The 14811-nt window shown below is 35.7% G+C and overlaps 1 protein-coding gene across 2 annotated transcripts in view; it reads left to right on the forward strand.

The window, feature by feature from the left end:
- Positions 1-2690: 2690 nt before the first annotated feature.
- Positions 2691-14811, forward strand: part of gabrb4 (gamma-aminobutyric acid type A receptor subunit beta4) — a 53486-nt gene continuing 41365 nt past the window's right edge. The window contains exons 1-3 of one of the 2 annotated variants that reach the window (XM_058759295.1): positions 2691-2721; positions 4077-4157; positions 12452-12546. Coding sequence is in view for 1 of the 2 variants with exons in the window: in XM_058759294.1 (XP_058615277.1) it covers positions 10234-10313; positions 12452-12546 (175 nt within the window). In the remaining variant the exon portion in view is untranslated. Of the gene's footprint in view, positions 2722-4076; positions 4158-9002; positions 10314-12451; positions 12547-14811 lie in introns of those variants that run through there. The other variant, XM_058759294.1, reaches the window with a different exon arrangement.

Below are 14811 nucleotides of genomic sequence, written 5' to 3' on the forward strand. Positions count from 1 at the left end.
GAATGCACTGCTCACAAGGCTATCAGTACCGACAGATGGAGCTTCTTTTGGGAGGCACCCCTTGGTGTCTCAGTTCTTGGGTGGTAAAAAAAATATTATAATAATTTTTGGCAAGTACCACTTAAGCCATATCAATAATGAATTTAGTTGGAAGGCAGTCATCATGAAATCAAGTAAATGATTTAAAACCAATAGACCTTCACAATGTGGAATATTTGTTTACAGAGAGGTCAAGTCCATACTTGGTAATAAAACATCTTAATGCATAGAAATGGAAATATGTAAATGCAAAGGGAAATGTTTCTTATTGTTTCTTTGAGATTTTCAACCTAACTCATACTGGCTGGCGAAATCATTCTAATGCAACCTAAATCAACACATTTGAACTTATCCGGGATTGTATCACATTTATTGAATAATGCTGTTTTCCTGAATATCAGCACAACTGCAAAACAAGAAGTTAATATTAAGTGACTTGCATTTTAGACACAGTATCGTCTGTTTTTGCTCTATATTTCCAATGAAAATAATTCCAAATAAATGCAGAACAGAAGTGTTGTGCATCTCCGAGCAACACAGGTGTTTGGTTCCCAAATAAATTTTGAACAAATAGGCTGAGCAAATGATCATCAGCCACTAACCCTTTTGAGCGAATCAACTGATTTCATGACTCATTCTTTAAGAAAGTGACTTGCCGCCACCTATTGATGTTTTAGTTTCATATTTTAAAACATTATTTATTTTTCCTTATCATTCCCCATATTTCTGTTCAAAAAGTCATAACATTAATCTCATAGCATTATTCATGTAATTATAGTTATTCATATAGTATATAGCATTAAATGTTATCTTTTAATACATCTATTGCTACTTCAGATGCAGTTTCTATGCCACATATTTAGTGCAGTCATGGATTTGATACTGATTGGTAATAGCTTACAGTGTCTTATTAGTCTAAATATATTTAAGAATAGATGTAAGAATTTGGAATTGGCAGTATTCCACTGTAAAAAGTGAAAATATATTACAGTCTGATGTCTACTATTTAAACTAAACATCTGTGAATGATGTACACGGGTATGATAATGTTCAGTTAACATGCTCATTACAAGTCATGTGCCATGTCTGTGAGGACAAAAATGGTTCAATAATACTGTTGTGTACATTTTTAGTGCACCCTACAAGCACCTAATTGACCGTGTTAGATTAATGAGTGTTGTGTATTTGTGTTATGGTTAACAAAAACAAAGTGAGAGGCAAAACCTGCCTATATGTCCCTATAAAACATACCTAGCTCAGTCAAGAAACTCTAGATGTAATCTGCTAGCAATCACATAATTTACTACATGGCCAAGCTGACTGGCCTTTGCTGATTTTTACCAATGAGACTGCTTGCTCGACATTTGAATAGTCTGGCTCAGCGATTACTTGCTTATTTATTTATTTATTTATTTATGAATGAGTGAATGAATGACAGATTCCTCCAACCACCTGCACACCTAAAACGCATGTATGCCTATTCATTCTTTCTTGCACACAGTAGCTTGACTGTGTATCTATTGGCAGTCGCAAGTCCATATTTGCATACGTGTGTAGCAGATCTAGTCTGCCAAAACAACATACATTAACATTGTCATAAATATTAACATGCTAAAACGATTTGCAAACTATTTGCCATTTAAAACTACTAAAACTACCCGGTAACACTTTATTTTGATGGTTCCTTTTGAACATTCTGTTAACACTAAGTAATGTTGCAACTACATGTCAACAAACTCTCATAAGAGTATTAGTGGACTGTCTGCTTCATATCTGCTAACTCGTTTTTGTGATGGTCTCCCAACAGACACTCTACTGACTGTAAGTAACTTTTCAAGTACGTGTCAACTTATTCTGACCCTAACCCTACCAGTCTACTAATACTCTACTAACACTCTAATGAGAGTTAGTAGATATGTAGGTGCAATGTTACTTATAGTCAACAGAATGTGTTAAAGGGACCATCAAAATAAAGTGAAACCAACTACCCAAGATTGATCATGATTTAAATTATATTTATATGAGCAAAGATGGCAGCAAGTAGGTTAAAATCTTCTGGGGGTCATGCACCACCTGAGCAACTGGCATTGACATAAATGGAAATGGTCAATCCTTGTTACTCATGTTGAGTAAATTGGCATTGCATCAGGATCAGATTGAGTGTACAAATTGGAATAATATGATTTAAATAATATAATATGATTTTGAATAATATAATTTTTCCTCAAAGGTAAGTGATCTTACTGTGAGCTAAAACACAATGTAATCAATTTGACTAGTGTACTATATTCCAATTCTTCTAAAGCTGTATAATATCTTTGTCAGGAACTGGCTGAAATTTATTTACGATGTCAAACATCACTGGGTTTTTCATGTCTCATGAGTAATGATCATTGACAGAATTTGTATTTTTGGGTGAAATGATCCTTGATGATATTCATAAGGCCATTGAGTTTAAACATGATGACTGCAGTCAGAACACTCCATCTTATGACCACCCATATCCCATCATGTACGAAGGGAAAGGGGTTGTGGGATTGGCTGCAGAAAACAGATGAATGAAAGCCTCACGGAAAGTCGTCAGTGAGATGATACGAGAGTAAAGTCTTGAACATTCATCAGTTTTACAACCATTGATTTTCACATGCCGCAAGCTCTCCTGCTGTGACGCTTCCCATCAAGGTGAGACTGTTATCGGGATGTATTTTTCAACCTTGTGTCTTTGCCGTGTCGCTGGAACGCTCTGTTCCCTCTTGAGGCAAGAGGGAAAACTACTTCAAAATTTCATATTAAAAGCAGTTTAGCCTGCTGTAGGAAAATGACTAACGTTAATGATGATGAGTTTACAGTTTTATTTAATTGGCTAAAAATGTGAGAGCCCTACAGCCAACTTAACTGATGTTTAAGCTACAAAATAAGGGGAATTATGTCCTCAGTCTGTGTCCTCAAACACTACCGGACATAGTGGCAAAGCCTGCATGTAACCATAAGGGAAATTTGGCAGAAACTTTCTTAACATTCTTACTTGTAAAAGTTTGGATTTCAGTTAATAAAGGGCCACTTATTTATTCATATTGAATTATCTTATTTCACCAATGAAGTAACAGTTTAAACATACAGTAAGCAACACAATTTTAGAAAATCGATTTTATAAGATGAAACACATGCCACTGATCAAACTAAAATCAGATATTAAAAATGTTAAAGTATCAAATAATTTTTATCAAGTTACCATGAAATCGAAATTGACTACACCGTGAAATAAATTTTTATTTAAAAAAAAGTTTTATTAATTAACTTTTATTTGTAATGCATCTTTATGAAGTTTGACATACTCAATATAAAAATCACATTACTTTTTGTGTATCAATAAGTGCTCATGAAAAAAAAAATATGTTGACAATATACACAAGCTAATCTGTTATTACTCATTTATAAAAATGACATGGTACATGCATTTAACATAAACATAAAAAGTGAGTCATTCAATACTTCAGAAGTTTACGTTGGATGATTTGTCTTTTATGACTAGTCCCACAGTGTGGGAAACATGCCTAATTAAAAAAAAAAAAAAAAACTGCAAAATCAGTACAAAACTTTTACCTGTACTAAACCAATGTTTTATAATTAATGATATAAGTTCTAAAATTTACCCGACCCGTATTTACCAAAATATTGACTCTGTTTGAAAATAAATACAATAATAATTAGCACCACAGAATTACAGTAGAACCCTAAAAAAATAAACTGAAACAATTTTTGTAACATTGCAATATTTTTTTATTTTGCAGTTCTATTTCATGCTGACGTTAATTAAAATTGCTCTACACATTTCAAATGTTTCTAACATTAAACAATGTAACACCAAAGAGCAATGTTTCAAATAACCATATAGGGGGTGGGAGAAATAAATATAACAAATTTAAATATGAAACTCATTTATTAACTACAAAAAAAGTTTTGGACAGTCTCTTCTTACTCTGAACTTTGATATTATGTACTTTTCCACAGCTTTTTGTATTTTTTATTTTTGTAAGTTTTGACAGTCTGTGTGGCCTGAGGCTCTAGGAACCTGTGGCAGTCTGAGACCCCAGGGCCCAATCCAAAATCCAGCCCTGGTAAAAGGCCTTATTTGATTGATCTACTGATAAACCAGTCATGGAAAGACTGAATTACACAGCTAACAAAGGCCTAACTAACAAGCAATCTGTTTTTTTAATCAATAGTTTAATTTATCTACAGCAGTTTAAAAAAATCTTTAAGGAAATGTGAATCTGTAGTGGAGCCACCTGTCTATTCTGCCATCAAATGGTATTGCCTTGGTTGCAGGGCAGCACATGGAAGCCTAGTTGATTAATAGCAATACAACACATTGTAAATTAACTTTTGCATTTCAGTAGTCTTATTTTACATATAAGTTTAGATGCAAGCAATGAACAGTGTATATAAAAAAGCAGGCAAGAATCTTGAAGGCAGCAATGCATTAAGCGTGTGATACTATTTATATCCAAGATGTGAGAGTGACCTAGTAACTCACATGTCTTATGCAACATGTGTGTGTATAAATAAGAGTCTGCACACATGTTGGGACTCAACATAAATATGAATTATTCTCATATTCTAACTGCATGTATCTCAAGAGTCCAGACACTTACAACAGGTACATTGCAACTCAGGAAACAATGAGAGAATGGCCTGGATCAGACATCTGTCAGATCCACATACACTACCATTCCAAGGTTTGAGGTCAGTAAATGTTTTTAAAACAAAAAAATGTGATATTAATAATTTTAAAACGTAATGCATTAATGCAGTCTTCAGTGCCACATAATCCTTCAGAAATCATTTTAATATGCTGATTTGGTGCCCATTAAACCTTTCTTTACTTTACCTCTTTTTTTTTTCTTTATTTCTTTATTTTTTTTTTTTGATGAATATAATGCTCAGAAGAGCAGCATTTATGTTTTAAATATTATTTCTTTGTAACAATGTGAAAGTCTAACAATATAAAACTGTTACTTTTGATTTTCATACATCCTGAATAAAAGTATTAATTTCTTTCAAAGAAAGAAAGAAAAAAAGAAAAGAAAAAAATCATACTGAGAGGATTTTTTTATTTATTAATATGTACCAATGAAGAAACAAACTCATCTACATCTTGGATCAGATAAGATTTTCAGGAAAATTGAATTCACAGGTAAACTATTCCTTTAAGGGGGTGAATGATGCAGTGTCCTCCTGTGTTCTGCAGATTTTAAACATTAACACTTCAGTGTATGGCGCACTCAAGCAAAGTTTGAAATAATTGGTGTAAGCACAAATAAACTGCTCAAAAGTGCATTTTCAGAATTCAGCAACGGAAACAGAAAGAATGTCTATCTAAGCCGTTTCAGGACTGCATTCCTACAGATAAAGCAATACATCATGATGTAAACCTCACAGGAAAAAAAAAAACCTTAATTAGCCTTCTGCAACACAACTGAGTGACATTTTTAATAAGAGAATTTGTAACAAACAGATTCAAGTGTTGTAGCACTTCCAAAGTGCATACGTTCACGTATGCTTTCCGAAGCGAATTTTTGAGTGAGTCAGCACTGGTGAAATTGCTGTAGCTATTCGAATTTACCTCATGATTGCGTTTAAGTTTCCTGATATTTAAAAGGAGAAAGAAACACATTTTCTTTTCTCATCCTCCCCTGAGAAAACATGCAACAAAAAGTAAAGGGCATGAAAAATCTACAACTGATAATAGATGATTGTGGCTTCCCAACATTTAATAGTCTCACTATACATTGTGAAGAAGGATTATAATGAATTTCTGAGAATAGCTGGGTGTTTCATGAAGACTTTTGGTCCTGTGCACTGTTAACCCTTGCTGTAAATTACAGGGTACATAACTGTAAAATAGCCAGTGTTTTGCTGTAAAAAAAAAAAAACCTGGTAAGGTCTAACATAATTTATGCAAGATTGAAAGATTGATGTTTGGAGATTTTGTAGTTGATGTTTTGAGTTAAACAAAGTTAAATAAGTTAAATAAATGCAAAATAAATAATGAAAGCATAGTAACAAAAACGTGTTATATACTGTATGTGTATATACAGTATGTTATGTATAAAATTTATACATACACACACACACACTGTCACGTCCTCTGTCGTGTGTGTCATGTGTTCCCGCCTCTTGTTTCCATATTTGGTCATGTTCCTGTCCTTGTTAAGTGTGATTTATTAGTTAAGTCTTGTCCAGCCATGTTTCGTCTAATTATCAGTGATTGTCATGTGTATTTAGTTCCTGCCTGTTTAGTTAGTTTTCGTCTGGTCTACTCGTTATTCCCCGGTGTTCCTGTCCGTGTCTGCCTTGCCTTGCCTTGTCTTGCCCTGTCCTGATGTCCTCATTAAAGACTATTATTTTGAAGTTACTCCTCGTCTCCGTGTTCCTCGTTCCTCCCTGCTGTGTGCACCGTGACACACACACGTATGAAAAAATCAGCTACACTATGATCCATATATGATGCTGAAGAATTCAAAGAAGATGATGATGTTGATGATCCTCATTCTGCTGAGACTGATTTCAGCTGAATTTACTATAAAAGAAAAATATAAAAAAGGCAAGGCAGGCATCAAGATATCTTGGTCTCTTGTGCCCGCAGCCATGTTTCTTCTATTGCTTGACTGTAAAGCAATTTCGATTCAAATAACTACGCATACAGTAGTGTCAAAGGAGCACTGTCATTTCCATTGTCATTATCCCAGTGGTCTTTAATATCATAGCTGTCATTCTAATTCATTAAAGCATCTAATGGCGTTCGGACAGCCTAGAGCTCTCGCTAAAGTACCTTACTTTAATGAGATGACTGCAAAGATGTCTTGCATCCAACCCGAGGTTGGATAGAGGGTGAAACTTAAAAGTAACTAGGAAATGTGTCTTAATGACCTTCTTATTCTCTACATGCACATGAAAGAGGTGTGTCAAGTTTTTCACCATTTTACCGGAGAAAGCACTTATATCAGTGTAGGACCCTTGGGTCTATGGGATTAGCAGGACTTCACTTGTACAAACATGACTCCATTAGCTAATCACATGATAAATTTGCTCCTTAAATCTCAAACACAGTGGCTGACTAAAGCATATTTATTGTAAAGCACATATGCGTGTTGGTGATGATACCTAGACCAAAAATGACCATTTTAAGGCCATTTTTACATGGTGATGCCATAATTTGGAATTTCATAATCTTGACTGTTCCGAAATATATATCTGGAGACAAACAAAAGATATGAATATGTGCTAATTTACAGCATAATTTTGTATTTAGTTGGAAAGTTAAAATGAAGCTATAAGTTGCTTGTAGACTGGATTCTCTAGTAAACTGTCGCAACAACAACAATATATACAATTCAGTGGAAACAGGAGGTAATAAATAAAAGGCAAGACATAAAAAAGTTAAGTATTGAAAAAAAAAAGGAATTTCTTAAAGGTGTTTGTCATGATGGATGGAATGATGTACAGTATTTTATGTGGTTAAACTTTATTTTAAAGTGTCCTTGTTACAGTGTAATTATTCATTTAAGTGCTGAGTAATATTAATTTACTAAATGTACTTACTATATGGTTAGGGTTCAGATTAGGGTTTGTCTTAGTGATACTTGCATGTAATTATGCATAATTTATTGTTATTATAATAGTAAGTACGTGTAACGTGTCACCTTAAGGACACCTTAAAATAAAGTGTTACCTTTTTATGTTTTAGTTCATGAAAGCGAAAGGTTGCTTCACTCCCATTGGAATTTCCTCTCCAAAACATTCAACACAACAACAATGGACAGTCCAAGTGAATGACATGTAACATAAGGAGAAGACTAGTTCTAAGAGACAACGGAGCTTGTTTACTGTGTCCAGAACAGGTGTAGTCCATGTATTTTGGGCTTTTACTCTGACTATGGTGTTTTGTACATGTCCATAAACCATATGGATTTTTTGGGGACTGTTCCAAAATGAAAACAAACACAACCAGCATTGAGTATTTAGCTTTTTTCAGTCCTTCATTTCTACATGTACTGCACAACAGCGATCCAGAGCCTTGTCCGTGGTCCTGAACCCACTCTTCCCCAGCTGAGCGAATATGATGCTGTCCATGGTCCTGAAATTACTCTTCAGTCATATTCTCCAGCAGAGGTAAATCTGATCGGGCCTCTCTTTCAAAGAAAACAAACATTGACAGCCCAGCGGAATATATTTAGTAGATCTGTGATAATTTGAATTTATGTTCATTGTGACACAAGGAGGTGCACTAGTAAGGTTTTAAAATTCTCATTAGGATTCCATATACCCAAGACCACTGCCAAGCACACATCTGAATCCACTCCACGTCAGACCCAGTAAACATATGATGGGGGGTGTTACTGATATGGCTTGTAATGCCTCATTAAACTAATCTTGTAAAGCACAGCTGAACTACTGCAGATAGTGCTGACGGCCGTTTATCTCTGCCCTTCACATCAATGTGCCTCACGTTTCAGCGGGGACCATCAAGGAGCTAACTGGGGGTCGAGGATGCCCACATCACCACTGGGGCCCTCCTGTCCAGGAGATGCAACAGAGAAGCTTCTTTAAATGTGCCATTGAAACACCACTGCTCTGCATCACTGCTAGCACGGTTGCCTAGCAACTAGACAGCAGATGCCTGCATCCCTCATCATCTGAGTAAAAATACATGGAAAAGAAATCACACATCTTATGTGTTTGTGCAGTACACACGATCATTATTTTTTATCATTTGCGTTTGACCGTTAATCTTGGTCTGAAATTTCAAACTGCATGTTGACGGCGCTGATTTAGAATGGATATTTCTCCATCATTATTTGCATATATAAGCCATTTATGAGTTTGTGTTTTGGAGGGTGTGTTGGGCTGAAGAATGTGGAAAAGTGGAAGAAATGCATGAAAATGTGCCGGGATACTCTCGCAGCATTTTAATAGGTTGCAGCTCGCGAGCCGACAAGTACAGACATCATTCCTCCGCTAGACAAGCGCGTGGACAGACTGCCTTTCCTCTTTAGTTCGCTTTCGCTTTTATTTTTTCAACAAACACCTGCATTTTATTCAGCACATTCAGAAAAGGACAATGTTCTTTTCCCTTCTTTTGAAATCCAAGCGTGCGCGTCGGAGATTTTTGTTCCAGTCTTGATTATTTTCTCGGTTCCTGGAGGTGTTATTGCAATTGAAGTGTGTCATCATTTGCTCTGAACAAGAGCAGGAACATGCTCGGGGATTCAATCGAGAGATAAGGGGGCTTTTCCAGTAGGCTAGACAAATCTTGGACATTTGCAAGCGTTTTATTGTGATACACACATATATCGCGCGTTTTTGTCCCGCTTCTGCTTCATATAAGGTTGTACTATGGACTACAAGCTCTGACGTCTGCATCAGATATTTTCTGCTGCATTTCTTTAAATGTGCATCTTTTCTCCCCTGTGACTTTGAGAGGAACATCTCGACCATCAGCAGTAGGGGATGCAGATTTATTTTTTTTCTTTTTTTTTTTTCTTTCCCACCTCCAACATTTATAGCTGAGGGGGGAAATAAATAAAAATATCACACACTGTGGAGCACCCCCTCTTTGAAGGAGCATCACTGGAGCCATGGCTTGTCCACAGCTTTGGACCTGGAAACTGCGACGACAGGTGTAGAAGAAGACTGATACTCTTCCCTTCCATTTTTTTTTTTTTTTTTTCATCATCATATTTTTTTTTTTTCTCCATGGTTTGGTTGAAGAAGACTTTCCAGCACTTTTTCCAGAAGTCCTGTCGAAACTGAGAGATGTCTGATCTTCTGGTGTTGATCGAGGGGGTCTCTGACCTGCACGGATTTCCATAGCTGAAGAATAACAGTTGGGACCTATTAAAGATTTTTTTCTTTTTCTTTTTCCCCCCCTTTTTTATTTTTGTTTTGTTTTTTTTTCTCCTTTCCTGTTTCTTTCTTCTTCTTCTTTTCGCGGGGCCATCACAAATGTGTGCATTGGTGCTTTGATCTCAGTCATTCATTTGGCCTTTTTTCTCCCATCCCCTTCTGTTGGATTCTTTTTTCTACTTCTTCTTCTTCTTCTTTTTTTTTTCTTTCCTTTCTTTCTTTTTTAACATCAGTTTGGAGCACGGGCGGTTGGATTACTGAAATTGAATTAACGGATTTGTGGAAATGTTGGGTCCTCAAGAAGACAAATTATGTGGAATTGTTTCTGCTCTGGCGGCCTTGTCCTTTGTCTGCTTTGCACAAAGGTAAGAAAATTAAAAAATATTGAATTATGACTGTTGGATTAAATAAATGAGCCCATCAGTCAAATTCAAACAGACACCCCGATGATTCACTGATGGGGAATCATGACTGCATAATGTTTAATATCATCTTGACTTTTTTTTTTTTTTTTACCTGAATTAACAGTCGAATGTGTGTGTGTGTGTGTGTGTGTGTGTGTCTGAGAGAGTGAGTGAGAGAGAAAGAGAGACATCATATGTGTAAGAAACATCCTTGCATCGATTCTATAGCGCATATAGGCCTATTATTGAAAACTAAACAAATATTTTTCTTTATAATCCGTCACGATATTATTTTGTTTGTGTGAGTTACACATTATCCACCTTTAAAATCCCTGCTCAGTTAAACAGTTAATTAGCAATTAATTAACATAGCCACAGTATACGAATATATATATATATATATATATATATATATATATATATATTATTTTTTTTTTAAATCTTTCTAATCATATTCTACATCCACTTAGCCTTGCGATTTATCAGTGACAACTCAGTATTCTGGCATCAATCAAAATCAGGTCATAACAGAGCTGTGTTTTGAATATCATATAAGCATTATGTTGAAGCAGGACTAATGAGATTTTTTTTTTTTTTTTTTTTTTTAAGAACGTTTTCCAACATCTGTAACCAATATGTTTTTGATGCAACGGTCCACTGAGTCAAATACAAATATACAAATGATCAATGTTTTTCTTCTGATCCACCCCCACCCATGCCACCATGTCGCTGGCGTTAGAAGAGATCTATCATCACTCAGCCAATAAGAATAAAAACGACGACGCCTATCAGTCAATAATGGTTAATGACATGTGTTCACTGGTGATCATTGAGATGCGACGTGGCTTTGAAGCCTTTGAGGCCGAATGCACGAATCTTTTCTCATACTGTGTTTGAGCAGCACCTGTAAGACAAATGACAAGCCTGATTATACTTTAAACATTTCTGCCTTTACTCATCACGTGTCGTTTAATTATGATTTGTCAGTAAAAATCAACAGTGGTGGCCTAAAACCCAGTGCCTTCCATTTTGACGTTTTACTACATTCCTTTCAGTTCACTGTGCATGGCTGAGATTTTTTTATTTTTTATTTATGCATTTTTAATCCAGAATGGCTGTCATGTGCAAACTATCCGTTGTAAAAGAAACACTAAAAGGTGCCCTAAACACTAAAAGGAGTTTTAAACCTTTAAAGACCAAGCAGGATCCCCCATGCTTTTACATGTTCAGCCAAGCACCCCCAATACCTCCATTTAAACATGTAAAAATATAAATATTTTTTTTTTCTGTATTTACAGGTGACATTATATATTTTTTGTTCTTCTGCATTCTATACTGCACTGAAAACTATTTTATTCATTAATTATTATTCATACAGCTTTAATGACCTCATAGTAATTGAGACTGAATATTTGCTCTTTTCAAAATTTGTTATAAGCCACAACACCACACAACCATCTACAATAAACTTGTGAGGGCAAAATGGTAAAATGGTCTATGATTTCATCTAAACATTCATATACATTTTATCCTAAACTTTGATGATGATGAAAAAAAAAAAAAAAACGGAATATGTTATGCATCAACTACCCATCTGTTCACAGACCCTCAGGGGTCCCGGGACCCCGAGCTGAAAACCCTGGCTAAAGACTGCATGTTTTAACCAGATAAACCCAGTCATACCAGTCGTCAAAGTTACATGTTGAACTGACCACCCACTGTTGACTGCTGACAATGTGATGTTTTAAGATTTTTATTATTCAGCAAAATGTCACATTCATACGTTTTTGTGTGATTTTTTTAGGTGTTACTTTTTGAGATTCAATGGAGCTTTCAGTAGCATGCTCTGAAAAAATTAATGAATTATTCAGTCCCATAGATTTATGTTAATGATTATGTGGTGGTTATATTGATAGAGATAAGCCCCTTCGGATTGGCAGCATTCAAGAAAAACTAAATCTTGAATAAATACAAAATGCAGTGCAATAAAATCATAAAGAATTTTATCAAATCACATGAATGAACAAATTAGCTATGTGACGTATATTTTGCTTTAGCTGAATTTCAACAAAAAGTGCTCTCAATTCTCTCTCCTGCAGCACCTCCACCGGAAGTACCGGAATATCTGTGGCCAAGACGACAGTGGACAAATTGCTGAAGGGGTATGACATCCGCCTTCGGCCAGACTTTGGAGGTACATGTGATTCTTTATTAGAAATCTTAAATCCTCACCAGTCACTGATGAAGCATTCACTTATCTGGAGCATACAATATAATTTACTGATGCAGTATATACATAGTCATGCAATATTTTCCTCATCTCCTTGTGTAGGAAGGCTTTCAAAACTTTGTGCTTTAAAAACATATTTATAATAAGACTGGTTTGTTACTCATGGTCTCATGTCAAGACTTAATGTTAAAGTGACAGTATGAAGGCAGACATTTTCTAGAAACTGCTGAAACATCTCGTGGTTTAATAGCATCAATCTCAAGGTTAGACAGTACTGAAAGAAAACAAGGGACTGTTTGAGATGGAAAGGCACTTTGTGCTCTTGCATCCTGTATGCCCGCAAATCCTCACCGCCCCCTGTAAAAAAAGTTGTGTTGGTACAGTTTTAACAAAGGCTGAGCACACAGTTTTAGGTTGCTGTTCATGGTCCATATTTCTGCACACGTTTACATTGTTGAAGGACAATGAGATGCTTTCCGAACCACAAAGTCGGGGAAAATTTTGTTTCACCACACCCAGAAGTCAGCTTGTCTGGCTATTCATCACAAGCCCTGTGTTTGTCCGCTGATATTGCAAAGGGACTATAGATTTGCTACAGAATGTAATTTTCAATTCAGTCCTTCAGCAAATTGCTTTGTATTTCAACAAAGAAGCAAGTCTATCTATCTGTCTATCTATCTATCTATCTATTCAAATATCATATATGTATATTCTCTCAAAATGCATATACCATAGAGCCTTAAATGATGAGTTTGATATAGAATTCAGTGCTGCATTGTTGTCTGATTTGCAGTATTTCAGGACACATTGACCAATTTGAGATCATAAACATGTTCTATGTTCTCTTCAACAAAGCTGGGTAGATTACTTATAAATTGTAGTCTGTTACTCATTCCAAATTACTTGACAAAAAAATGTAGTTAGTTATGTAATCCATTACATTATACATTTTCGATAATATAATTGGACTACTATTAGATTACTTTTGACCTAACTTGTTTATCCCGTTGATTTAAATAGGATAATATTGTACTATGTTGATATAAATACAAAGAGAAAATATGTGACCCCGGACCACAAAACCAGCCATATGTTGCACGGGTATATTTGTAGCAATAGACAACAATACATTGTATGGGTCAAAATTATCGTAAATATATTCCTACCGTAAATATATCAAAATGTTATTTTGATTAGTAATATAGATTGCTAAGAACTTCATTTGGACAACTTTACAGGCTATTTTCTCAATATTTAGATTTTTTTTACAAACTCAGATTCCAGATTTTCAAATAGTTGTACCTCAGCCAAATATTGTCATATCCTAACAAACCAAACATCAGTGGAAAGCTTATTTATTCAGATGATGAATCTCAATTTCAAACAATTAACCCCTATGACTGGTTTTGTCATCCAGGGTCACATATATTGCATTTGCATGGCTACAAAGGGAAGACCAGAACTGCCATATACGTGGTAGTCTCAACCTCAGACAGCACACCTTTCATATATATTGTCACATATATTGTGTTTTATTTGTTTTTGATAGTTTATTGCTATTTTGTCAATAATATGTAATCATGTAATCTATAAAAAAGTAACTGTAGTCTGATTCAGAGTATTTTAAAATCTAATCTAATTACAAGTACTTAATTTTTAATCCAGATTACATGTAATCAGTTACTACCCATCTCTGCTCTTCAACGCCATTTTTACAACACACAAAGAATTTTCACTCATTTCGTCAGCAGTGATGGCCCCTCCACAGAGCGCTGATGTGAGGTCAGTTATCCTGCAGCGCTGCACGCTTGTATTGGGAGCAGCATCCGCTCTGATGGAGGCCAGGGAACTGTAGTCTATCACATCCTGATAATTCCATCATCAGTCAGAGCCCAAGTCTCCTGACACAACTGCTGACCAACTTCAGCTTTGGAGCGCCGTGCATTTTAATTGGACCCAGACCGCAGCTACGCTAGCCAGCGAGAGAGAGAGGGAGAGAGGGAGGGTGAAGAGGGCAGAGAGGATAGAGATGGAGAGAAAGAAAGAGGCCAGTTAGGTGGTCGAGAAACCAGGCCGTCCTAAAAGAGCTTCATCTCTTTGGCCGGCTAGAGGGATAGCCGCGGGGTTTGGTCGTGGTGTATTTATGTATTTGTGTGTGCGCACCCCAGAAATCGCACCACACCACACATAAATGCAAAGCCTGCTTACGCATGCGAGCATACATGGATT

This window comes from Onychostoma macrolepis, chromosome 21 (assembly GCF_012432095.1).
Source record: "Onychostoma macrolepis isolate SWU-2019 chromosome 21, ASM1243209v1, whole genome shotgun sequence".
NCBI lineage: Eukaryota > Metazoa > Chordata > Actinopteri > Cypriniformes > Cyprinidae > Onychostoma > Onychostoma macrolepis.